This window comes from Narcine bancroftii, chromosome 11, assembly GCF_036971445.1.
Source record: "Narcine bancroftii isolate sNarBan1 chromosome 11, sNarBan1.hap1, whole genome shotgun sequence".
Lineage (NCBI taxonomy): Eukaryota > Metazoa > Chordata > Chondrichthyes > Torpediniformes > Narcinidae > Narcine > Narcine bancroftii.
The window spans coordinates 21,752,918-21,779,507 of NC_091479.1; the positions used below are offsets into that span (position 1 = coordinate 21,752,918).

General features: G+C 41.4%; 1 protein-coding gene across 9 annotated transcripts in view; it reads left to right on the top strand.

Moving 5' to 3' along the window:
- herc1 (HECT and RLD domain containing E3 ubiquitin protein ligase family member 1) overlaps window positions 1-26,590 on the top strand; it is a 221,413-nt gene that overhangs the window by 135,111 nt on the left and 59,712 nt on the right. For all 9 annotated transcript variants that reach the window (XM_069902884.1, XM_069902890.1, XM_069902891.1 and 6 more), the window contains exons 45-52: window positions 2,341-2,609; window positions 5,057-5,109; window positions 8,662-8,862; window positions 9,816-9,990; window positions 15,881-16,148; window positions 22,201-22,414; window positions 23,723-23,928; window positions 26,241-26,368. In XM_069902884.1, coding sequence (XP_069758985.1) covers window positions 2,341-2,609; window positions 5,057-5,109; window positions 8,662-8,862; window positions 9,816-9,990; window positions 15,881-16,148; window positions 22,201-22,414; window positions 23,723-23,928; window positions 26,241-26,368 — 1,514 coding nt within the window. The remainder of the gene's footprint in view (window positions 1-2,340; window positions 2,610-5,056; window positions 5,110-8,661; window positions 8,863-9,815; window positions 9,991-15,880; window positions 16,149-22,200; window positions 22,415-23,722; window positions 23,929-26,240; window positions 26,369-26,590) is intronic.

Genomic DNA, 26,590 nt, shown 5'->3' on the forward strand with positions numbered 1-26,590 from the left:
TTAGAATGAAAGAAAATAACAATTAAACAAAGCAAGGGCAGCACGAGAGCACTGTGGGGTTCGTTCAGGAGCCTGATGGCTGTGGGAAGGAACTGTCTTTAAGCCTGTTGGTGAGTTTAGATGAACCTTTCCTAGGCAGTGGGTGATGAAGGAGGAGTGGGGAGGGAGTTTGTGTGATATTCTGAGCTGCGTTCATTTCCTTCTGCCCCTGTGTGGAGCAGTTCCAGTCCTTGCAGCAAGGGAACAAGTCCACACTACCCAAATGCATCCATCTAGCCTACAAACACCCCCTGCCCCTGTATGTTTTGAAGGGTACAAGGAAATCGGAGTACCCGGAGGAAACCCACACTTCTTACAGACAGCGCTGGATTTGAACCCAGATTGCTGGTGCTGTTATAGCGTTGGGCTAACCACTATGTCGCTAGTGTCAACTGCTGTGCTATCTGTGCCGTTCATATGCCGTCAATGTAACATTGGAAAGATGATATCAGTTAAAATGCATTGAGACGCATGATTTGTTTGCTTTACATAGAGAGATATTATTAGCTCTTAAGCCAGGAATTTGTTAAGGAGATAACCTTGAGGGCGCAGTAGGAATCCAACTATTTCTGCTGTAATTGAAGAAGTACAACAGCAGATGCTCTAAGTAAAGTCTAGACTCTAGACACAGACTTTAGCAGCACTGAAATAAAGTTATTTAACCTTCTGGTCTTAATGTTAGAGGTATCTTCTCATGCCAAGTCACCCCTTCACTCGAAAATACAGTAAAACCTCGTTAGAACGTGATAGTTGGGGTCCAAGATTTCACACCACCTGGCAGCTGAGTCACGGAACGGATGCAGTGGCGGCTGCCACGGGATGTTAGGCCAGGGGGAAGGGGCAGCGGGGAGAGGGACTGTCAGGCGCGGGGAGTTGGGTCGTCGGCTGATGGTCGTCAGCCTCCCCCTTAGCAGTTTGGGGTCCACAAACACCCGTGCTATAAGCAATTCTGCGGATTAACAAATCGCGATCTAACGAGGTTTCACTGTATTTAAAAAAACTACTATTTTAAAACCATAACGAGTCCAGTGTTTATAATACTGCTAAGCCTGTCTTTCTAACTTCCTACTTTCTGTTTTTTTATAAAAGTTGATTCTTTGTTTGTTTCCCATCACCTGCATGTGGTACAATAAAAGAAAATCAACTGGGTGTATCATTAGTCAATTTACAGTGAAAGAAGTTCACCTATGATAAGATTTTAAATATGAAGCCAGGGTGTTTGAATTTCCTCAATAGAAATTCTCCCTTTAAAAAAAATTAGTTAACGCTTCTTTAAATTAAAATTTAGACATACAGCATGGTAACAGGCTCTTTCAGGCCACCAGCCCATGCTGGTGTAATTGTAATTGATCTACAACCCCAGTACATTTTGAACAGTGGGAGGAAGCCAGAGCAACCACGCAGATATGGCGAGAATGTACAAACTTCTTACGGACAGTGCTGGATTTGAACCCAGGATTCTGGCACTGTGACAGTGATAACACAGTAGTTAGGCTGGTAAAGGAGGAGGTTGCCTTCATTGGGCAGTCCTGATTCAGTTTATAAAGTTGTGAGAGGGCAGACAGATGGTCGCAGACTAAAGGACATGCATTTCAGGTGGGAAGGAGGCAATTCAAAGGAGATATGTAGGGCTTTTTTTTTAAACACAGAGTGGTTGGTGCCTGGTACAGGTTGTCAAAGCTAGTGGTGGAAATGGAATAATAACATTTAAAGGGCTTCTAGATGCACACTCAACTATGATGGAATCCGGGGGCATCTCTGGGCAAGCTGCATTTAGATTGATTTGGACATGGTGTTCAGCATGGGCATGAGGGTGAAGGGTTCATTCTGTGCTGTACTGTTCTAGGTCACAGCAGCTTGAACTAGTTGCTCATGCATTCTGTCGTTGAAACCTGTCAGTTGAAATCAATGGTCATTTCAGGGCCACAGTATTTCATTACAACAGCACGTTTTATAAGAATATGAAACATTTATTTACATTCTCCACAAACCACTTTTTTTTCCCCTCCAGTCCTGCATTTGGGCCAGGGCTTGCAGATTTACAAATTAGCTTGCCAGTTGTATTTAGCCTCAGCCCAGATCTTTTGTCTCATGGAGACTTGCTGCAGGACCATAGCATTTAATCTGTGTGGTGTTTTCTCCAAATCAGTCCAACAAGTGCCAATTTAAAGATTACCTCACAGGCAATAATCTTGTTTTGAAATAATAGTAACATTTAATTGCTTTTAATTTTTTGAGATCTTTGGGTCAGATTTTATGTTGTGGATTTCTCCTCAGAATGACCCCTTTGTTTGTCTGCAGCATGTTTGTGAGTCCGACGAACGAGATGAGCTGGTCATCTGCGAGCTCTGTGATGCAAACGTTACCCAGTTCAATCATCACATGAAGAAAAACCATCCAGGCTGCGGGCGAAGCGCCAATCGACAAGGCTACCGAAGCAACGGCTCCTACGTAGATGGCTGGTTTGGTGGAGAGTGTGGGAGTGGAAACCCCTATTATCTTTTGTGTAGCTGCTGTCGAGACCAGTACCTTGCAACAAAGAGCAAGACAAAGGTCCCACTTTCAGAAAGGTGAAAGAAGATCTGGGGAAACGCTCATTAATTGGTCAGAATAGAATTAAATGCGTCACAAAATTCGTTGGTTTGCAGCAGGTGGAAAATTGCATTTAAGAAAATAAATTAGTGCCTGTGGTTCCTTGTCCATTCAGAAATCTAATGATCGAGGGAAAGATGACGTTGGGTGTTCGTTTCTCAGGTTTCTCACACACTTGGAGATTCTCGGGGACTTTTCTGAAATGTTTCCGTGAATTCTAAAACTAGAGGTTGTATCCCATAAGGTTCGAGATGTGAGCTCGTAGAAGTGGATGCAAACTGTATGTAGATGTTTTAATCATAAAATATTCTACCTTTTAAAAATTCCTCACAGCATATTAGCACTTCACTTTTAAATATTGGTACTTATTAATGAATCTCAAAACAGTGGGCTTGTACCATGCTGTGAGAAAGAGGTCAGACAAATTGGAGATGCAGGCTGATAGCTCGAGTGTCACAGCGTAATGTTTTTTTAAACTTCGCACGCTCGCTTATTTGACTGGCAGTCAGACCACGCCTACATCCTGCCGCTTGTGTCAGCGTGCGTTCTGGGGCAGAAGAGATAGATAAGCCTCATCGTTATCTTTGTCACAACTTCCCCGCTGACAGCGTGTAACAAGCGGGATTCGTCATGGCATAGTTGCACATCGCTACATAACCCCCACACCCCCCTCCCCCTCCCCCGCCCCCGGGAAAAGAACTGGCACCAGTGGCATTTTGGTGTTTTCGAGGCCTCCCTCTGCACACTGGCTGCTGTACGTGGGCCGGCTGGGTCTCGTCCAAGTGAGGCGGTCCAATGTGAAAGGTTCCTCTCTACCCCCCCCCCACCCCCGCAATCTCTAAGGAATAAGTGGAACTCGTTCTTCAGAGCACTCTGTAGTGTCCCTCATAGGGACAGTGAAAAGATGCTCTGTGTCCACCGCTGCATACAAAGACATTAAATCATGTGGAACATGAGTTGGGGGGGGGCTGACCATGCTGTGAAGGTGCAGGGGGTAGGGGACAAGAGAACCCAGTTTCTTTATTATTATTTTTAAAGTTTTATTTAGATGTACAGCACAGTAACAGGCCCTTCCAGCTCGTGAGCCCTTGCTGCCCATTTTCACCCAATTAACATTTTGAAAGGTGGGGATGAATCCAAAGACACACAGAGAAAGGCAGCACCGGATTCGAACCCAGTCGCAGGCGCTGTAACAGCATTGCACTAACCACGCTGCCTTTTTAAATGTTTTTTTTTAAAGTTTAATTAAATTGTTTTTTGTTTTATCTTTTTCAACTGTTATTTAATGTCTTAGACACAGACATTTAAAAGGAACCACACTCTTTCACAGCTATAAACTGTCAAAAGAAATCAGAACAGTTGGATGTGTATTTAGTACTTAAGTCCTAGCTAGTGGACTGGTCCACTGGGCAGAATGGTCTCATCAATGTGGCCTGGAGTGTGTATGGGGGAATAGCGAAGTGGACAAGCACAAGGTGTGGTCCAGCTCAAAGATGATCTGCTCCAGTATTAAGTGCATTAAACAATTCAATTTCAATGAAAGATCAATGTTAAACGATAACCAGTGGATTTGCTACAAGTTGCGCGCCGTCTTTATTTGCCTAGACTAGGGTTGTGCCAACAACAGTGTGCACCCCACACCTGGATGCTACTTCCATGCTTTTGGTTCAAGCCTGTAGATGATTGGGGTCACAATGATATTTGTGAGTCCCCCCTTCATCGTGACTTAAGGGGAAGCTACCGGTCGATCTTCAGAGTCTAGTGCTGGAGTATTCCTCCTTGGATACGCCCATGAATTAAAATATTTAGTACAGTACCTTATCTTTGGGACTCTTCAACTGCATCTCTAACCTCGATCTCCCCCCCCCCCCTTCCCTTCCATGATCTCTTGGACAAACATCCCCTACAGCCTAACCTTTGAGATCCCCAGAAGTAGATCACCTTCCCACAAGTCCACCCGCAACATAATTAAGGCTCTTGAACCGTACTTGTTGGCGTTCAAAAGGATGGGGGGGGAGCCTCGTAGAGGCATTTCAAATGCTGAAAGGCCAGGATAGAATAGATGTGGCAAGGATATTTCCCATGGGAGGGGAGTCTGGGACAAGAAGGCACAACTTCAAGATAAAAGGACGTCAATTTAAAACAGATGCAGAAAAAATTCTTCAGGCAGGGGGTCGTGCATCTGCAGACCTTGTTGCCACGGATGGAAGTGAGGTCGTTGGGTGTATTTAAGGCAGAGATTGACCAATTAGTCAGGGCAATCAAGGGTTTACGGAGAGAAGGACAGGGAGTGCGGATCAACTCATGATTAGAATGGCAGAGCAGACTTGATGGACCAGTGGGCCGACTTCGGCTCTTGTATCCTGTGTTAATTGTAATATTGTCAGATATATTCTGTCTGATGACGATGAGTTGGTTTTTACAGATACAAAGGCCAGGCACCTGATCTGATTGGCAAGCAGGACAGCATTTATGAAGGTACTTCTTCGCTAATTAATTAAATCCAGCTGAAGGATCATTAACATGAAATGTTAACTTCAGATGCTCCAGTTGTCTGATTTTGTTTACGACTCATTGATAACTGTACAATGCCTGCGTGGTTTTTTTTTTCGATTTATTAGAGAGTGGCATTTTTACTTTTCAAGTTTCTCCAGCCATGCCTGAGAGCAGCTAATACAGTCATGAACTAGCACGTATGATGGGTAAGGGCAGCATGGGGTTCACTTCCTCATGGAGGAATAGGATTAGCCTATTCCAACCCTCATTTGCCGTAGCTGTTGTCTGTCAGCTAGCAAAAATCTTACTGATCGGCTTTAAAATTACTAATTGGATTCTTATCTACTCCTTTGTGTTGAAGAGTGTTCATCCTTTGGCAATATAGCAACTACAGCACAGAAACAGGACAACTTGGCCCTTCCAGTCCAAGCCGAGCACTTTCTCCCACCTAACCCCACTGGCCTACACTCAACCCGTAGCCCTCCATTCCCTTTCCTGTCCATATACATATCCAACTTCTCCTTAAATGCTAATATCGAGACTGCCTCCACCACTTCATCTGGAAGCTTGTTCCACACACCCACCACTCTCTGAGTCAAGAAGTCCCCCTCGTGTTTCCTCTAAACTTTTGGCCCCCCCCCCCCAACTCTCAGCTCATGTCCTCTTGTTTGTATCTCCCCCTTTCTTAAAGGAAAAAGCCTCTCCACGTCAATTCTATCCATAATTTTAAATACCTCAATCAAATCCCCTCTCAACCTTCTATGCTCCAAAGAATAGAGACCTAACTTATTTAGCCTTTCCCTATAACTTAGACCCTGTAACCCTGGCAACGTTCTAGTAAATCTTCTCTGCACTCTCTCCAAATTATTGGTGACCAAAACTATACACAATACTCCAAATTTGGCCTCACCAATGCCTTATCCATTTTTAACATAACATCCCAGCTCCTATACTCAATGCTCTGATTTTATAAAGACCAACATACTATAAGCTTTCTTCCCCACTCTATCCACATATGACTTCACCTTCCGGGAACTATGTACCATTATTCCTAGATCCCTCTGTTCTACTGCACTCTTCAAGGCCCTACCATTCACCATGTATGTCCTATTTTGATTAGCCCTACCAAAATGTAACACTTCACATTTATCTGCATTAAACTCCATCTGCCATCTTTCAGCCCACCCTTCCAACTGGCCTAAATCCCTCTGTCCTCAATCCTTCATCACAATTCACAGCTCCACCTATCTTCGTATCATCTGCATACTTAATAATCCAATTTACCACCCCGTCATCCAGATCATTAATGTATATGACAAACAGCGATGGACCCAATACTGAACCCTGAGGCAAACCACTAGTCACCGGCTTCCAATCTACTCTCTGGCATCTCCCATTCAACCATTGTTGAGTCCATTTTATTACTTCAAAGTTAATACCTAATGATTGAACCTTCGTAACTAACCTTCCCTGAGGAACCTTATCAAAGGCCTCACTAAAGTCGATATATACAACATCCACTGCCTTACCCTCATCAACATTCCTATTAACCCCCTCAAAAAATTCAATAAGGTTTGTCAAATATAATCTTCCCCTCACAACTCCATGTTGACTATTCCTAATCAAACGCTGCTTAACCAAATATTTATATATACCATCTCTAAGAATTCTTTCCATTAACTCACCCACCACTGACACGAAACGTACAGGCCTATAAATATTAGATTTACTCCAAGCACCTTTTTTTAAACAATGCAACTGCATGAGCCACCCTCCAATCCTCTGGCCGCATTCCCGTTACTAATGACATTTTAAATATCTCCGTTAAAGCCCCGACTATTTCTACACCAACTTCCCTCAAGGTCCTAGGGAATATCTTGCAAAGATCTGGAGACTTATCCACCTTTATTTTCCTTAAAAGCGCCAGAACTTCCTCTTCTTTAATTATCATCATTTCCATAACTTCCCTACTTATTTCCCTCACTTTACACAGATCGATGTCCTTCTCCTTAGTAAATATTGAAGAAGAAAAGCTGTTCAAAATCTCCCCCATCTCCTTTGGCTCCACACACAGCCATCCACTCTCATCCTCTAGGGGACCAATTTGATCCCTCACTTTCCTTTTGCTCCTCATATATCTGTAGACCTTTTGGATTTATTTTCACCTTAATATCAATCCTATCGACATCCTGTTCAGTGCCCCTAAATCTCTTGCACAGCACACCCTCTGGAACTTAATGCAATCCTCCAAGTGTGAAATCACCCAAGGTTTGGCACAAACTCTCATCTTTTTACTTGCAACCCTTTAAAAATAAACCCTCATACTTGGATTTGCTTTTTTCCTGATAGCCACATCAATTTGAGACACAATGTTCAGTGATTAATGTGCTTGTACTCAAATCCATTTGTGTTTGTTTGGTTTTTTTGCCCCACTGAGACTTGCATTATCTAAGTCAGAAACAACTTCTAATGAAAAAAGTACCACTCCACCACCCCTCTACCCCTGAATAATTCTCAATTTTCCTCTCCTACCCACCCTTCCACATCCAATTATGGCCTTCTGCCTGTTGGTCTGCGCTCCCTTTTTCTTTTTTGTTTAAAACTTTATTTAAGATTTTATAACATGAATAAAATAAAGGATTACATTTAAAAAGAATAAAAATAAGATAATAAAATTACAGTACCACATCGGTAAACTAAATAAACTAACCCCCCCCCCCGCAATGATTATTACACAACATTAATAACCTAACTTAAAATTAGTCTAACCCCCCACCAAAATAAAGAGTGAAGAGTTACTAAAATAAACAATATTATATATAAGAGAAAAAAAACCCACTTACAAAAAAAAAGATAAACCATAACAAGTAAAGATACTAACAAAAAAAAGTTATCAATACTAAAATATCACACTTAAAAACATATTTAAAGCAAACTTAAATGCATATATTTATCAAACGGAGTCCACTTTGACCTATAAAAAGACATCCTATCTTGAATTGAAAAAGATATCCTTTCCATAGACAAACAGGATTTCATCTCCAAATGCCACCTATCTAAAGTTAATATATTTCTATCTTTCCAAGTCAGTGCTAAACATTTCTTGGCACAGCTAAAGCTAAATAGATAAAGGAAATCTGATAATCCTTTAAACCTAAATCAATTAGTGATTGCATATTCCCTAATAAAAATATATTAGGATCTAATACAAGACAAATATTGCGCTCCCTTTTTCCATCCTCCCCCAGCCTTTTTATTCATAACCTTTTTGCTCATATCTCGAAGGCCTGCATAACAGTTCAAAGTTCATATTTATTGACAGAGTCCATGCATGACATCATATACAACCCTGAGATTCTTTTTTTCCTGTGGGCCAGGCAGAATTTCTACTTATTGGAAGTGCAAAAGGCTGTATTCATGTGAAAAGAGGCATATAAAATGGGGTGGAGGTGAGGAGGTTGGGATGGCAGGTGTAGGTGAGTATCCCAAAGTTCATCATTGTCCTCTACACCCATTGTGCTCTTGTTCCCGCAGAAGACTGGGATATGTTGGACATTGACGAGGATGAGAAGCTGACTGGGGAGGAAGAGTTTGAATTGTTGGCTGGCCCCCTGGGCCTGAGTGAGTGCAGAGTTGTACCGGAGCCTGTACAATTTCCTGACAGCGATCCTCTGGGGGCATCTGTTGCCATGGTGACGGCCACCAACAGCATGGAAGAGACACTCATACAAATAGGTTGGTTCAAACAATTTACCTAATAAAATAAAAGTGGGATTCTTTAAATTGCATCGTCAGAGTGTGAAAATATGCCACCGCCTAGGTTATTTCTGTTAGGGAAAAATGGATGGATGTGTGAAGTATCAGTAATTGAAAAATTAATTCTCTAATCACCAAGAAAATTGCAAAAATGAGTTTTATTGAATTTATAATTGGCAATATGAACTGTAAAATGAGTCAAGAAAAAGTTGCATTGTTTTGGTTTATAAATTCTCTTCACAAATAGTGATAACTTTGCCTTACAAGGAGATATGCTGGTGTGTTATAATGCATGACCTACTGCCGTGGCACTACTTTCAGGAAATTGTGAGGGGCTTCTGGGAATTCATCTGGGATTGCTGCAGTAGAGACGGTTAGTGAAGCAGCTAGCACACTGCTATTCCAGTGACAGCGACACCATCTACAAGTGCGTGGGTTTCCTCCCACCTTTCAAAGACGTGTATGGGGGAGGCAGGTCCCCACAGGTGGGGCAGAAGAGCCTCTCTCAGTGCTGTATTTCGATTGTCTTTTTATTTTATTTTCCGCACAGTAGAAGCCAATTCCAGCCAATTAAACCCGTGCTGCCCAACTGCCCCCAAATTAATCGACAACCCTGTACGTTTTGGAGGGTGGGAGGAAACCCACGCAGACCCGGGGAGAATGTACAAACTCCTGATAGACAGCTCTGGATTTGAACCTGGGTCGCTGGTGCTGTCGTAACATTTTGCTAACTGCGCCACCCTAATTATTTAATTAATTGCATAAAGTTTGGATTCTGTGGAGACGTGCTTTCTCCTATTCTATAAGAGTTATAATTCTGTTTCTCTTGTTTGATGTAATCTCCTTGTATCTCAATTTTTTTTCTTCTCCTTGTGTTTCCATTGTGCTCCTTTTCCCACAGAATAACATAATTTGCATGTCCTCTCTTGAAGGTTGCCTTGGTTCAGTAGATAAATGTTCATCGGGTAGTGTAACACTTGGAGAACAGGCGGCTGCCCTGCTCAACCCACATGACCGGGTCATGGCTTTGAGGAGAGTGACTGCGGCAGCCCAGGTGCTTCTTGCAAGGACCATGGTGATGCGAGCTCTTTCACTGCTCTCTGTCAGGTAAGAACGTTATTCAGTTCTAAATCCCTACTTCATAGTAATTCTTAGACTGAAAGGGAAATCTATTGGATTTTTAAGTAATTACTCCTTTTTGATCAATTTTTTCCCCCTCACAAATTTACTATTAACCATTTGGAATTGTTTTCAGAGTGCAAAGGGAATTCATGGTCAATAATACTTGTACATCTTGTGATACCTGACTTACAAGAGGCAGTGTAGTGCTCTTATTACGCATAGGTTGATGCTTGCAACTTGCAATGTAGCCCTACAACGTGAAAGGATATGGGGATCCTTTCTTCACCTGCCCCACAATCTTTTCCAATTACACTGGACAATGAAGATTTTGCTTCCTGAACACTTTTGGGCATAATTTATGGATTTTGGGCAGCTGATCATGAAAATCACCTGAAACTTTTCCTTTCACATACCATTTTTTTAGATAACACCTGTGTGATTTCCTTTCACATTTTATCTACTAGCATATTGCCCACAAAGTGAGCTGTGTGGGTTTGGTCAGTCCAAGCATGCCCAGGCATACACTCAGTACAGATGCTATGCAAATGTTGTCTTAGACCTGTGCATGCTTAGTCAGGATAGATGCAGGCAGGCTATAAAAGCAGCTCACAAATAGAGATGCTGTGCGTTACATTGATATAGATTGAACGCATGTTGATGCACATGTTTTTCAGGCAATAGCTCAGTAAGTCTACTTAACAACGGCATTTATTGTCTTCAGGAAGATTCAAGGCAGCAGAAAAGTCTCGTCAATGCCGCAACATTCTGTTACATTTGAGGCGTGTGTACGCTTAATGCCAAATTCCATAAAAATTAATGTTTCTCCACCTTCCTACTTGATAAAGCGAGCCTGAACTTATCTTTGTTTTCATTTTTAAGTTGTCTATCATAATCCCCATTACTTTTCAGGAAGCCAACCCATTGAAATAAATTTGTTGTCCAGTATCATTTGTTGAACGATTTGGAAAAGGAACTTGTTTCATTCACCAATGTTATTTCCTGTAGAATGAAAAGACTCTTTAAGCTCCTTTCATCAATTAAACGGACATCTCAAATCATATTAGAAGTCTCAATAATTTTACATATTCATGAACTGCTTCATGGCATTACAGATATGAACAATTGTATCAGTTCAATTCTGACATGGGAATCTGGCACACAATGAAGTATCTCGGAATATATTTCACATAGATCATTCTGATACGTAAATAGCTATTGATGGATTGTTTAGCTGTTGAGTAGATTGATTTATTTGCCAAGATTCCATTACTTAAAATTCAAATCTTAATGACAGCACAGAATCTCAACCAAAAGTGCTCAAGATGTTCATCTGAGAGTGGAAAATAAATCTTATAAAGGAAAAATGGGTGTAAAAAAAAAATAGGTTAGGGGCATGAAATAGGGAAAGATTAGATTGTTGAGTAGGTTTACATAGGTTGGAACAGTATTGTGGGCTGAAGGGCCTGATCTGTACTGTTATGTTCCATAAGATCATTCCCATTTGCTGCAAGGTCAGTTAAGGACCCCGAACAACCAGGTTCAGAGCATATCAGTACAATAACTCTTATTATTTTTCTCCTTTTCCAAACCAGAATTTTAGTTTCTAGGAACATGAAAAGAAATATTTGAAATGGTTTGAGTAAAGCCTACCTTGTATTTTAATTTAACCTGCAAGCATTTTGATGCAAAACTTCTTGCTTTTCATAAAACGGTCCTGACCCAAAAAGTTAATTGGCTCTCTCTCTCTCCATGTATGTGGTCTGACTGCTGAATCCCTCCAGGTTCTCATTATTTGCTCAAGGGGTTAATATCTGCAGCTTCTTGTGTGTCAGTGGCACGAGTGTCTAATGTTGGAACACAACCGTGATGGAGAAACTCAGCAGATCACGAAAGAAATTGCAGCACTGCTCCTGCTGTGGATCCGGGAGAGCAGGGAGTGGAGATATAGATGGAGTGCTACTCCACAGATGATGATCTGGAGATGATGGCGCTGTCAAAATCCTGTTAAAAGGAGCCCACACTGTCTTTTCACAAATCCTGCAACCTGGTGGAGGCAAATCCACGGACACTCATTGCCTCTAAAGAGACTCTTTTGCTTTGCTTTCTCCTATTGTTAGGAGTGTCAGGCAATGCTCAGAACAACCCTTTGCTTTACAGCAGACAAATGTTGAAGTAAATCATGAATATTCCATTTTTAATGCATTGTGTGACAATAAAAGGAACCGTTAAACGTTTGAAACAACAATATGAAGTAAAAGGCAGCCTGAGCCCTTCATCAGGAATGTCATAAATCAGGCAGAGGGCCAAATAGAAAGGTGGGAGGAGGGAGGGAAGGAGGGGGTGGAGAAATGGGTAATAGGTCAATGCAGGTTTTCCTTGTGCACCTCTTTAACTGTCTTGAGTATTACAATTGTCCTTTCTACTATTTCTTCTAGAACCATAGAACACTACAACACAGAAAACAGGTTATTCGGCCCTTCTAGCCTGTGCTGAAAAAAATCATAACACTAGCCCCCCTGACCTGCACCATCCAATAACCCTCCAGACCTCTCCTATCCATGTATCTTAAGAGTGAACCCACATTCACCAAGTCAGATGGCAACTCGTTCCACACACCCACCACTTTCTGAGTGAAAAAGTTCCCCCTAAACCTTTCACCCTAAGTACATGTCCTCTTCTATTTTTCTCTCCTAATCTAAGTGGAAAGAGCCTATCATAATTTTGTAAACCTCTATCAAATCTCCCCTCATTCTTCTACGCTCCAAGGAATAGAGTCCTAACCTGTTTAATCTTTCCCTGTAACTTAATTCCTGAAGACCCGGCAACATCCTAGTAAATCTTACTTTCAATCTTACTGATATCCTTCCTGTAGTTTAACAACCAGAACTGCACACAATATTCCAAATTTGACCTCACCAATGTCTTGTACAACCTCACCTGAATATCTCAACTTCTGAACTCAATACTTTGATTTATGAAGGCCAAGATCTGGCAGATCATTCCATAGGCCCACCATCCTCTGTGTGAAGAAGGTGCCCCTCATGTGCCTTTTAAATCTTGCCCTTCTCATCTTAAATTAATGCTCTCTAGCTTTAGGTTCCCTTACTTTGGGGGGTGGGGGGGGGGGATATAATTATCTACCTTATCTCTGTCCCTTGTTGCAAGATCAACATTTCAGCGGGGGATATGGGAATCTGGGTGTTAGAGCAGGGTAGAAATGTCTGAAGAATGAAAGTGATCTGATCAAGGTCCTGGTCAGGTACCCTCTGCTGGTAAGATTCAGGTGGGTCCGTACCTGGGCAAGTGTGGCCTCTCATCACACCCTCCCTCCAACCACTCAAAATTTTGAAAGGAGCAAAACATGAAAGTTTGCAGACACTGGTTGAAGTAAAAACAATGCTGGAGAACTCAGCAGGGCAAGCAGTGTCCTTTATAGAGCAAAAGATAAAGATGCATAACCAGTGTTTCAGGCTTGACCTCCAGTTTCTGCTAGCCCTCTCCCTGTTCTCCCTCTCTTCCCCATCCCTCTGTCGTCTTCCCTCCAGCTCTTCACCCCTTTCCCTCACAATTCACAAAAGCATCCCTCCTCCCCCTGTTTACTGGCATTCCTCGCCCCCAACCCCCCCCCATCCACCTGTGAGCTGTGAGACCATGCTGCTCCCGCCACCATTTTATACAGGAACCTGCTTACATTTTGTCATACTTTGATGAGGGGCTTCTGCCCAAAACATTGGTTATCTATCTTTGCTACACTGTTTGACCCGCTGAGTTCCTCTAGTATTGTGTTTTACTTTGAAAGGAGCTTTGCTTGAGGAATGACATCATTGGGGCACAAGTGCTTTTCAAGCCCAATAATCTCTGGTTGAATTCTGGCTGGACAGGAGGGAAGCGTGGTTAATACTGTATGTCACTCGAAGGAAAAATAGTGAGTTTTCAATTGTTCAATGCTAGAAATAAATTTTATATCTTGCAAGTGGGGAGCTATGCTTTTCTTTCAATTTCATTTTTTCTGAAAGCGTTCAGACATATTTTAATCACAAGGTGTGCTTGATGGGGTATTCTTTGCTGCATTCCATGTGGTGAATAACAGATCCTCTATAAATTAGATGAGAATATGCTGTCATGGCTTATATGTCCTCGAGCTATAACACTTAAATTACAGCATGGTAACCGGCCCTTTTGGCCCATGAGCCCGTGCCGCCCAACTGCACTCAATTGACCCACAACCCCTGTTTTGAAGGGTGGGAGAAAACTGGAGCCCGTGCAGACACAGGGATATCGTACAAGCTCTTTACAGACAGCGTGGGATTCGAACCCCGGTCCCAGTCGCTGGTTCTGTAAAGGCTTTGCACTAAGCGCTACGCTAGCCATACCACCCACATGGGAGACAAATGCCATGAAATCATTAATGTGATTTTGCAGTTGTAAGGGAATTGCATAACTGTAATCTTTTGCAAGTTAAACACCTTTCCATTTCATTTGTATCCAAATGATCTTTAGACTGAAACTTGAACAATTTTTAAAAAAAATGAAGAACAGAAATCTCACAACCCACTAAATGAAACACTTAAATTAGTTTTGAACATTTTAGGTATGTAACAAATACATGAGTATCAATATATAATTACTGGGCAGCAATAGGATTTGTTATTTTTCAGTATCAGATATTCTGAGCGTTGGCTGTGTATTTAAATTTTTCCACTTTTCGCTTCTTCATCAAGATTTTTTTACTTAATTATGGGACCATTGTTTTACTTACAGGAGCATCTTTATGCAGTGCATAAGTGAATTGTTATTTAAATCCAATTGTGGAATTAAATCAAGTCATTTGTGCAGATGCAGACAATGCCACGCACTTTTCTGGTTCTCAGTACCTGTGATACACATACGTTCTGAATTGGTTGCAAGAACTATCCCGAACTGGGCTGATCTTGTATCCTCTTTCTTTCTATAACTTCAATTTTGACCCATACTCATTTCAGCAATCATCTTTCCAACCCCTCTCGCACCAGTTTATTCCCCAGCACACTTATTCTACGCTTTCTCGACAGTTCCCACTCGCCCCAGTGACACAGATTGGTGGCTTTTTCTCCGATTCGCATCTCCTGGTTCATAAAGGATCCTCGTCACTTTGGTCACAACCTCTTGTCACCGCTATCTTCAGGTGGTACAGAATCCTAAAGTCTAGGTTCAAGAACAGTTTCTTCCCAACATCTTTCAGGCTCTTGCACCTCTCCATTTTACTCTAAACCATAAAAGGTCACCTTGCACAATTGTCTCTTCTTTTCGTTGCACTAACTGAACTTGATATATTTTTCTCATCTATTCTTTTGTATTTATTATCCTGGCATATTGCAGTATTCATTTATACCATTGTAGTTGGTGTATCTTGTACTCGTGTTTGCCTGCAGAAAGTAAGAATTTTGGTGCATCTGTCATTCTACATGACAGTCTTAAAATTTAGACATACAGCACGATAACAGGCCCTTCTAGCCCTCGAGCCCATGTCCCCCAAATATGCCAATTAACCTACAACTCCCAGTACGTTTTGAACAGTAGATGGAAATTGGAGCACCCGGAGGAAACGTACGCAGACATGGGGAGAACATACAAACTCCTGAGACAACGCCAGATTCGAACCTGGCGCTGTAACTGTGCTTCCCAAAGAAACTCTCATCCATCTCATCTCTCAGCATCACACAGAGTGACTAGCAGAGCTGGAGGCGTGTGAACAATTCAAAAACAATTTCTCATCTTGAGGGGACTTTACAATATCCTATAAGGTTCTGAGCCTGGTAAGGGTGAACACTAGTTTTCCAGACATTTAACGGGCTTCTCAATGGTGGATATTTCCCCCCCCCCCCCTCTTTTCCAGTGGATCCGGTTGCAGTCTGGCAGCAGGTCTGGAGTCCTTGGGGCTGACTGACATCAAGACCCTGGTTCGATTGATGTGTCTGGCTGCAGCAGGGAGAGCAGGCCTCACCCCGAGTCCAGGTACCACCAGCATCTCCGAACGCCCTCCTGGACCTCACGGCAAAGTCAACAAGCCAATCTCCTGCCTGGCCTATTTGAGTACTGCAGTTGGCTGCTTAGCTTCCAACAGCCCAAGTGGTGCAAAGCTGCTTGTTCAGTTGTGCACACAGGTAAGATTTTCTAATGACGCAATTATTATTGGGTATACTGATGAAAGAAATATTGGCATTTGCATTGAATGGATCACAACCTCAGGACATCAAAGGCTACTTTAAGTCAATGAAATGGCTTATGAGTATAAGACGACCCCAGAACTTCCTCTTAAAATATAGATTTTGAGCTCTACTTGCTGTATAAGACTTCCCCAAGTCTGGCATTTACCACTGAGAGCTTACTGCCCCAGTAGTCCTTTACCAACCATCCCACGGACCAGTGGAGTTATGCTGTTAACCACACTACAGTCTTGGTTATTTAAAATTTTGCCAATTCATTTCAAGTAATGGCAAAATACTGTTTAAGGCATTGGTAAGGGCAAGTTTGGAGTATTGTGTGCAGTTCTGGTCTCCAAATTATAGGAATGATATAAATAAGGTAGACAAAAGAAGGTTTACAAAAATGTTGCCTGGATTGCAGTATTTTGAATACGGAGAAAAATTGAATAGACTGGGGCTTTATTCATTGAAGCCTAGAAGGTTGAGAGGGATTTGATTGAGGTTTTTAAAATTATGAAGGGAATAGATAGAGTAGATGTGAATAGGCTCTTTCCCCTGAGAGAAGGGGAGATTGGAACAAGGGGGTCATAAGTTAATGGTTAGCGGGCAAAACATTAGGAGTAATATAAGAGGATGCTTCTTCACTCAGGGAGTGGTGGCTGAGTGGAATGATCTTCCGGAAGAGGTAGTTTCGGCGGGGTCAATTCTGTCATTTAAGAGAAGGTTAGATGAGTACATGGATGTGAGGGGATTGGAGGGTTATGGGCAAGGAAGTGGGTAGGTGGAGTTTCCCGTCAATCGTTGCGGATGAGAAGGGCCGATATGGCCTGTTTCCGTACTGTAAATTGTTATATGGTTATTAATTTGCATCAAACGTTCCCAGCTGGTGTAATCCAAGCCCTCATGACGTCAGTTAGGCATCGGTTCTCTTACAAGAGCAAACATGGTGTCAAGTAAAATTTTACCATTTCCTTGAAATTGATCTGTTGATTTACTTATGGATACTGGCCTGATGAGGCAGTGTATACACGATGCACCCTGGGACCCTGGCTGATTTCTTACTGTTCGTCAGGTGTTGCAAATGGCGACTGTTAGCTTGGTCGGCTGTCCTGTTATTTTAGAAAGATTTATAATACATTTTTATTTTTTTTAATGTAACTACTATTAATCCAGGTTCCCAAATGCACGTTTCAGTAGAAAAACTATTTAGGTTTAGAACCGTAGGAGTTATGAGTGTTTTATGCTATTCTGCATTGCCACTGGGGATACTTTAAACCACAGGATATTAAGGTTTGGATTTTATACTTGGTTGGCATATAAGATGAGCATGGTTTTGGGGTGGCATTTTTGAGGTTCAAAGTCCATCTTGTATGCCATCATGGCAGAAGCGAGAAAGAGACAAGCCACTTCTCTGCAAACATTCACTTTTTCCTATTGCTCTTGTTTAATCTCCTTTTCCCAAGGTGAGAGTCATTGCTGCGGACATGGCAGCTACAAGGTCATTGGATCTAGCCGTGATTCCCCACCCACCAATACTTGTCCGGATGTGGAGGGAGGGGTGGGCCGGTCAGAGGGAAAGCAGGCTGCAACTTGCTTTGCAACTTACCACAGACTTGTCCTGGCGGTCATTTTAACAGTTTGTGGAGGAGATTTCTTTACAGTTATTTGGAGGTTTAAAACATTAACAGTGTGGTTAAAAATTAAATACATTTAATTAAAAACCAGTCAAATGAGCTGCCACTTATGCTCGTAACCTTTTCCAAAGGATCATTGACTCTGTGTAATTGAATGCAATTGGTATTTGTACCCCAGCCTTGCCTGGTACAAAGCACATGGAGGATGCAAAATGGGCAGTATGCCACTACTCTGTAACTGGGCTCCATGATAAGGACACCGGCAGAGTGAACAGTCAAGCATGCTCGCATTTTACCTCCACTTGGTCTGACTTATGGATTTGGCCCACACCATCAGGCCATCTCTGCACTGGTATACCATTTCGCAATCAGTGTCTTTACTTACACGTTCTGAATCGGTGTTTCACTTTGGAGATGTGCGTTTGTGCAACGATCAACAGAAATCTCCAACTCTTTTGGAATTGGTTAATGGTGACCTATTAATGCTTTCAGCTGAAACAAGAATCAGAAGTGAAAAAGTCCCCCATTAAAACGTTTGATGTTTTGCATCAATTCTAAACTTGAAAAGAACATTTCACTCCTTGGTCATTTTTAGCTATGTACTTGTCTTTACTGATGTGCGCAGTTTTAACCCTTTGGACTCCGTGGCCTTGTTTTCCGGTACTGGTTTTATACCCAACCTCCAGCTGGTTCATACTGATTTTTAACCTTTCATACTGAAGTTTACCCATGGACCCAGTCCGGAGTATTCAGTGCCCTCCATAATGTTTGGGATAAAGACACTTTTTTATCCCCCGTGCTCCAAAATTTGTAATCAAAAAATTAACGTGATTAAAGCGCGCATCCTCGATTTTATTTAAGGTTATTTTGGTTTGACCATGTAGAAATTACAGCCCTTTAATTTTATTTATAGTTCCCCAGTTTCATGGCACCGTAATATTGGGGATATTTGGCTTCACAGGTGCTTGTGATTATACAGGTATGTTTAATTGCTTCATTGGTGCAGATGTAAGAGAACCAGCTTTGCTTCTAAGCTTTTGATCACCTTTGGAGTCTAGAGTTGCCATTTTTCAACACGAGGACCAGAGTTGTGCCCAATGAAAGTCAAAGAAACTATTGCAAGGCTGAAAAACAGGAATAAAACATCACCCAATCTAAATTCAACAATTTGGGAGAAAAAAAAAGAGCTCAGTAATCACAAAGGGACTGGTATTCCAAGGAGGATCTCCACTATTGATATTCCAAGGAGGATCTCCGCTGCTGATGGCAGAAGAATTCTCATCATTATGAAGGAAAATCCCCAACAGATCAGAAAGACTTCATGAGGCAGGTGTGGATGTGTCAATGAATACTGTCTGCAGAAAACTTCATGAAAATAAATACAGGGGCTACACTGCAAGATACAAACCATGAGTCAGCCACAGAAAGGATGGCCAGTTTGCCAATAAGTATTTAAAAGAGCCCGCAAAATTCTAGTAAACGGTCTTTTGGACAGACGAGACCAAGATTAACCTGTATCAGAGTGATGGCAAGAGCAAAGTGTGGAGGCATAAAAGAACTATGAAAGATCCAAAGCATATCACCTTTGAATCTTGCAGTGTAGCCTCTGTATTTCTGTTCATGAAGTCTTCTGGAGACAGTATTCATTGACCTGTCTCCTGGAGAGTGTTTCTGATCTGTCGGACATACGCTTGGGGATTTTTCTTCAATATGATGAGAATTCTTCCGTCATCAGTACTGGGGGTCTTCCTTGGAATACCAGTCCCTTTGCGATTACTGAGCTCACCATAGAACACTAGAGCACAGAAAACAGGCCATTCGCTAGTCCCACTGACCTGCACCCATTCCATTACCCTCCAGACCTCTCCTATCCATGTTTCTATCCAGTTTATTTTTAAAACTTAAGAATGAGCCCACATTCACCAAGTCAGATGGCAACTCGTTCCACACGCCCACCACCCTCTGAGTAAAAAGGTGTTCCCCGTAAACCTTTCCCCTTTCACCCTGTCCATGTCCTCTTCTATTTATCTCTCCTAATCTATGAGGAAAGACCCTACTCACATTTACTCTGCCTGCACCTCTCATGTTTGTAAACCTCTATAAACTCTCCCCTCCTTCTTCCACACCCTAAGGAATAAAGACCTAACCTGTTTAACTTTTCCTTGAAACTCAATTCCTGAAGACCCAGCAAGATCCTAGTAAATCTTCTCTGCCCTCTTTCAATCTTACTGATATCTTTTCTATAGTGTGGCGACCAGAACTTCACTCAATACTCCAAATTTAACCTCACCAATGTCTTGTACAAACTCAGCACAGCATCCCAACTCCTGTATTCAATACTTTGATTTATGAAAGGTAAGATGTGTGTGTATTCAAGATGGTTCTTTTTTCACAGTCCAGTCATTTACTGTTCAATTCTCCAAGTTCACTGGGATCAGCAGTTTTCAGTACTGTTCCCAAAGTAAAACAGTCATTACATTCAACAGGCCCTGGTGCCTTAATTTAAGTTGGTACCACTCAGGAGGGTCTTTAGTTCTTTGTTCATTGGACACACAAACTGATTTCCTTCACTCATCAACCGAAGCATCTTTCCGAAGAAACGTGCCTCTTCCAGGTTACTGCAAAGGTTCTTCTTTTCCCTGATTTCAGAAGAAGTAACAATGACCAGTGAATACAGAGATTTCGAATAGGCTGAACTCGGAACTCAAAACCCATCTTGAAGTGGGGTCTTAAGCAGGCTTTTCACTTTGCTGCCTTTCACTGACTGCAGCAGCCCTCTCTCTCTCTCTCTCTCTCTCTCTCTCTCTCTTCGCCCCCCCCCCCCATTTTTTGTTTCAGCTTCAATCTCTGTCTCTGTAATGTGATATCTGCTTGTAAAAGTGGCCTGAACTACCTAATCTTATTCCCCCCCCCCCTTTTTAAACATCTATTTTATTAACTTATTCCATTACAATACAATTTCCCACATTATCATCCAGATCATTAATATAAACAACAATGGTCCCAGCACCAATCCCTGAGGCCCCCCACTAACCACAGGCCTCAAACCTGAGAAACAATTTTCCACTATCACTTCCACTCCCCCCTTCAGCCAATTTTGAATCCATTTTACAATCTTTCCATGGATACCTGGTGTCTAAACCTTCTGAATTAACCTCCCATGTGGGACCTTGTCAGAGGCCTTACTAAAGTCCATGTAAACAATATCTACAGCCTTAACTTCATCTACTTTCTTGGTAACCTCTTGGAAAAATTTGTTAAATACAATCTACTATGCATAAAGCTATACTGACTATCCTTTATCAGCCCTTGGCTGTCCAAATACTTATATATCCTGTCTCTCAGAAGATCCTCCAATAATTTACCTACTACTGATGTCAGGCTCACCGGCCCGTAATTTCCTGGTTTACTTTTGGAGCGTATCTTCCCTGACTAGCAATGCCACTCTTCCACCGTTCATCCCTTCCCTCTTTTTCGTCTGAAATGATGGAACCCTGCTTTGAGCTGCCAGTCCTGCCCTTCCTGCATCTGTCTCACTAATAGCAATAATCCCACACCCCTAAGATCATCTGCCTTTCCAACAATACTCCTTGTATTGAAATAAATTCATTTCTATCACTTACAAACCTTTGATTTCTGACTATACATGCAGTCCTTGCATGATCTTTATCCTTTTCCACCTCACTATTTATTCTTAACCCTCTGGTTTCCCTCCCCATGCCAATTGAGTTTAAACCCACCAGAGCAGCAAACCTGCCGCAAGGATATTTCTCCCCCTCCAGAGGCAAGTCGTCCTGTAGGAACAGGTCACTCTTCCTTCTTAATGATGTTCCAATTGGTTGATTTTAGTATCCTAAGGTTTGGGTGATGTCTCTTTCTGTTTTATTCTTGTTTTCCAGCTTCATAATAGCTTCTTTGAATTTTATTGGCACAACTCTGGTCCTCATGTTGAAAAACGGCAACTAAAGGTGATCGAAAGCTTAGAAACAAGCCTCTCTTATACCTGCACCACTGAAGCAATTAAACATCCTAAATACTCAAAAGCACATGTGAAGCCAAATGCCCCAAACATTATGGTGCCCAGAAATTAGGGAACTATGTATTTTTTTAAAAATGCTGTAATTTCTACACGGTCAAACCAAAATGTACACAAATAACCTTGAATAAAATCTGGAATGTGCACTTCAATTACATGGGAATTGTTTGAATACACATTTAAAAGTGTGGAGCACAAAGAAAAAAAGTGTCTTTGTCCCAAATGTTATGGAGGCCACTGTATATTATGAAAGGTTGGAGTCCAAAGGGTTAACATTGGCCTTTTCATAGCATCTACAGGAGTATTTTTCAATGTTTTATGCTCAAAACTCTTTTTCCAGAATTTGATCTCAGCAGCAACTGGTATGAACCTCACAACCATAGACGATCCCATCCAAAGAAAGTTTCTGCCCAGTTTCCTTCGAGGTATTGCTGAAGAAAATAAGCTGGTCACCACGCCAAACTTTGTTGTGACTCAAGCATTAGTGGCTTTGCTGGCTGACAAGGGAGCAAAACTGAGACCAACTTACGATAAAGTGGAGATGGAGAAAAGAGGTATGTGTGATCTCTTGCACTGATCTGTGAAGTTGAATGCAGTACGTGTACTGGAGTCATTATAACCCGCCTCACATTTTTGTGAAAAAAAAACATATTTTAAGCTAATATCTTTGTAAGCTTTGTCCATTATGCATCAGTTTTCCTGTTGTTGTATATGCAAGCGTATAGGAGGATTTGTGTTTAAGATGACTCCAGAATTTGCACCAAAATGTAGGTCCCTGTTGGTGGAGCAGTTAGTGCATTCAAAATGTGCCGGGAGTGTAGGTTAAAGGGGTGTAAATTGGGTGGCACAGACTTGAAGGCCAAAATAGCCTGTTTCCGTGCTATGTCTAAATTTAATTTTAAAAAGTTTAAGACTACTCCAAATCTGGCACTTACTGCTGACCAGTGGATGCTGTTGAAAGCGAATCACAATATTTTAATAACAAATTGTCATGAAGGTTTACATTTTATTTGGATATTTTAAAATAAACCACTGAGGGCTCCTGTAATAGGCTCGGAGACTTCGTAAATAACTAACAGGGCGCGCGTGAAATTTCATCAGAGCCGGCAGGAGGATGGCAGCGGTGTTGGACTTTGCCGTCAAGGTTCGAATTTTAGACCTGGTGTATAAGACAACCCAATTTTAAGGTGAAATGTTTGGGGGGATCGTCCTATACGGCATTATATACTGTAAATATTTTGGGGTCCCTAAGGAGATAAAAATTATAATTATTTTTAAAAATTCTCCTGACCAGTGAGGTTCTCCCCGAACCAATAATAATTTTTGGAATTCCTTGAGTGTCATCTGAGGCAATCCAAAATAATGTTTTGTTAATATGTATGATATAATATATTTAGATTAGTTATGGAATTAGATTAGGTTTAGTGGGGAGGGGGGTGTCTAGGGATTTTTTTTTTAGTTTTTCTTTTTTTTATATATATACTTTCAACGTATATTTGTTAACACTGTAATATTGCGATTTGTTAATTATTATGTTGATTAAATAAAATATTAAAAAAACATTCTGTAAATGTTTATCTCCAAAATGAGACAATGACCATTTCAAATGTTCTTTATTTTACCAGGTGCTTTATATCTTTTTCCTAAAGACTTGAAAATAGAAATTGTCTGTTTTAAAATGATCATATTTTGTATATTTTTTGTGAAATCATTTTGTAGTTATGTGTATTTTTAGATGAGTACAATGCCATCATTGTTCTTTTCTTGACCGTCATTCACTGGGGTATTATCTAACTGTTTTGTTTAAGCAGGTTTTATTGCCCATTTATATGCCCATCCTTCCTATAATCCTTCTGCTATAGGCCCTCTGGAACTGGCTAATGCCTTAGCAGCGTGCTGCCTCTCCTCTAGGCTGTCTTCCCAGCATAGGCAGTGGGCTGCTCAACAGCTTGTTCGGACTCTGGCCGCGCACGACCGCGATAACCAAAGCAAACCGCAGACCTTTGCCGACCTGTCGGGGGACCTGCGCAAATGTCCATTCATCAAGCTCGAAGCCCATCAGAATCGGGTAAGAAATTTGCTTCCGTGTCTTAATTTCTGGTCGCTCCTGGTTGGAAGTGAACTTCACTTTGCTATGGTTGTTTGAAGGGTCACCAGCTGATCTATAAACAGTAAACATTTGTTCCCATTGTCCCAGGAGATATTTATAAGCCACAATACTTGTTTCTTCAAGGAGTGCTTTTAACAGATAGAGTTACCAAGCTAATTATTTGCTTGTGTTTAAATTCTGCTGGTGTGTGTGAAGTGAGCTTGGAAAATTTGCGATCGACACCACAGTCAGCACTGCAGGTTCTGCCTTGTGTTTGTGATCATTTAATTCTCATTGACAAATGTACCTTACCTCCATATCAGATATCAGATTTATTTTCAGAGTACATAGATGACATTCACATCCAACCCTGAGATTCCTTTTTTCCTGCGGGCACGGCAGAATTACCACTAACTGGTAATGCAGAAAATAAACTGTACACAGCTTAAACAAATGAAAGACTGTGAACAGGTAACGAATGTAAACAAACTGTACAATACAGAGAGAACAAAAGAAAATCAATAAAGTGCACAAGTAAATGAGTCCCTGATTGAGAACAGTTCTTATGCCACCGGGGTTAATTTTCCATCTTAAAATGCTCCAGAGGGCTGTTAACTCAGCCCGTTACATCACTCCATCAAGGTCATCTACATGAGGCGATTTGAAAAAAGCAGCCTCCATCCTCAAGGACCCCCCACCGCCCAGGCCAGGCCCTCTTCATTCTGCTACCTTCAGGAAAAAGGTGCAGGAGCCTAAAGACGAGCACTTAACAGCACACGGGCAGCTTCTTCCCCGCCGCCATCAGATTCCTGAATAATCAATGAACCAAAGACACGGCCTTACTTTTCATGCATTTTTTTTGTCACGTTGTAAGCTGGTTATAATATGAATGTTTGCACTGTGACGTTGCCGCAAAACCCCGAATTTCAGGACTTGTTCATGACAGTAAATCCTGATTCTGATTCCATAATGCATGTACTCATGGATTGGATGAGCCAGATGCACTTCATCCTTAATCCATTAATTATTTGTCGTATTACCAAAGGTTACGCTTTTTCATACTTTATCAACAATATTTTAATATAGGTATTATAAATTGACTTCCATCTATTTTATTTTTGTTTTAAAATATTAAGTTACATATGCAGAGAATTACTTGGCTGGTTTGAATTCCAGAGATATTTCAAACCCTTCAGCTTTTTTTTTTCCATCTCATCCCTATTCTTTTGTCCTGATTATCTCTTAAACACCTCCCAAGCAGACACCGCATGCAGACATGTGCACGCTCACACTTTTCCATTGATTTTAAAAAAAAAAGAATGTGCTCGTTCCACCTGGCACAGTCTTATTACCAGCTATGACAATCTTGGGTTTTCACTTGGGCTTTGAAAATCAGGATGCAAGATTTCCCAACGGTACTATGACCAGGACTCAAGGTCTCCTTCCCTACAAAGCACATGGAAACATTGAAATTGTTAAATTGATTTGGTGGGTGTGTAAAGTGAAAAGCTTTCATTCCTGAAACACCTCTTCTTCAAAATACACTGAGTTTTTAAACCATTTACATATAAAGTTAGTCGAAGGTTAGAATGTTGACTGGGACGAATTCCAGTTTTATTTTCTGTTCAGGCTCCTTACCACTCTGGAGCCAGTTGAAAATTTCCAGATTTTAATTTGTCCTCTCCAGCAATTGCTGTTTTTTTAATACTGGGCATCTGTTTAAGCTTTTTTTTAATGTAATAAAACACTCGAGGGGAAAATTTTAAGGGGGTGTGTGTTTGCCTGTGTGCAACATTTACCATCCAAGACTCACAAGAAAAGTGTTTTATTGTTAGTAGACATAATCAGACATTTTGTTTTATTTGTGTTTAAAGGAACCAATATAATTGCTCTCTCTTTTGACCCTTTCCCGCTTTCCATCCCTGCTCACTGCCACCTCCTTAGTTTTGTAAAGTCCATGATCTAGCGAGAACTTTAGAAGCTGCAGGGCCAACCGGTGCAGCCTGCATGTGCCTGTCAGGTGTGACCCAGGAGCCATTGCTGAAGGGATGCTTCTTTAAAGACCTCTTACCCACCTCTGTGAATTGATCGTCTTCCAAGCGCAGGCCTTTCCGAGAGTGTGCGGCCTTTGAGAAGGTTGAATATCTTGGAATGGCTGAGAGATTTATTAATACAGTGTTAGATTTTTTTAGGGCCATGCTATTAATCACATGTTATGTGCTCTGGACCTGGTTGTTCGAATTGATGTAAATCTGGTTCCAAGGTCATTTTTTTTCTCCATTCTTTTAAAGGTAATAACATGTGAATGGTGCAATAAAAAAGGTCTCCTAGCAACAAGTGCCAGTGATGGAACTGTTAGAGTGTGGAGTGTCACCAAAAATCATTATACTTTACAGCAAACGTGTATTTTCAACAAATCGTGAGTGGTATTTTACATACTGAAATGCAGAATGCTGGTATCTATGTTATGTACTGCCCAAACATTTTGCTGGGTGCTTCCAGCATTTATATTTCAGAATTCCAGTCTCTCTGGTATATTGCTTTTGTATTCATACTGTAGTAGATTGTGCCAAGATGATTAACCTCCATCAATCACAGCTACCTTTGGGCTTTTATGACTGTCGCCTACAGAGAATTTACT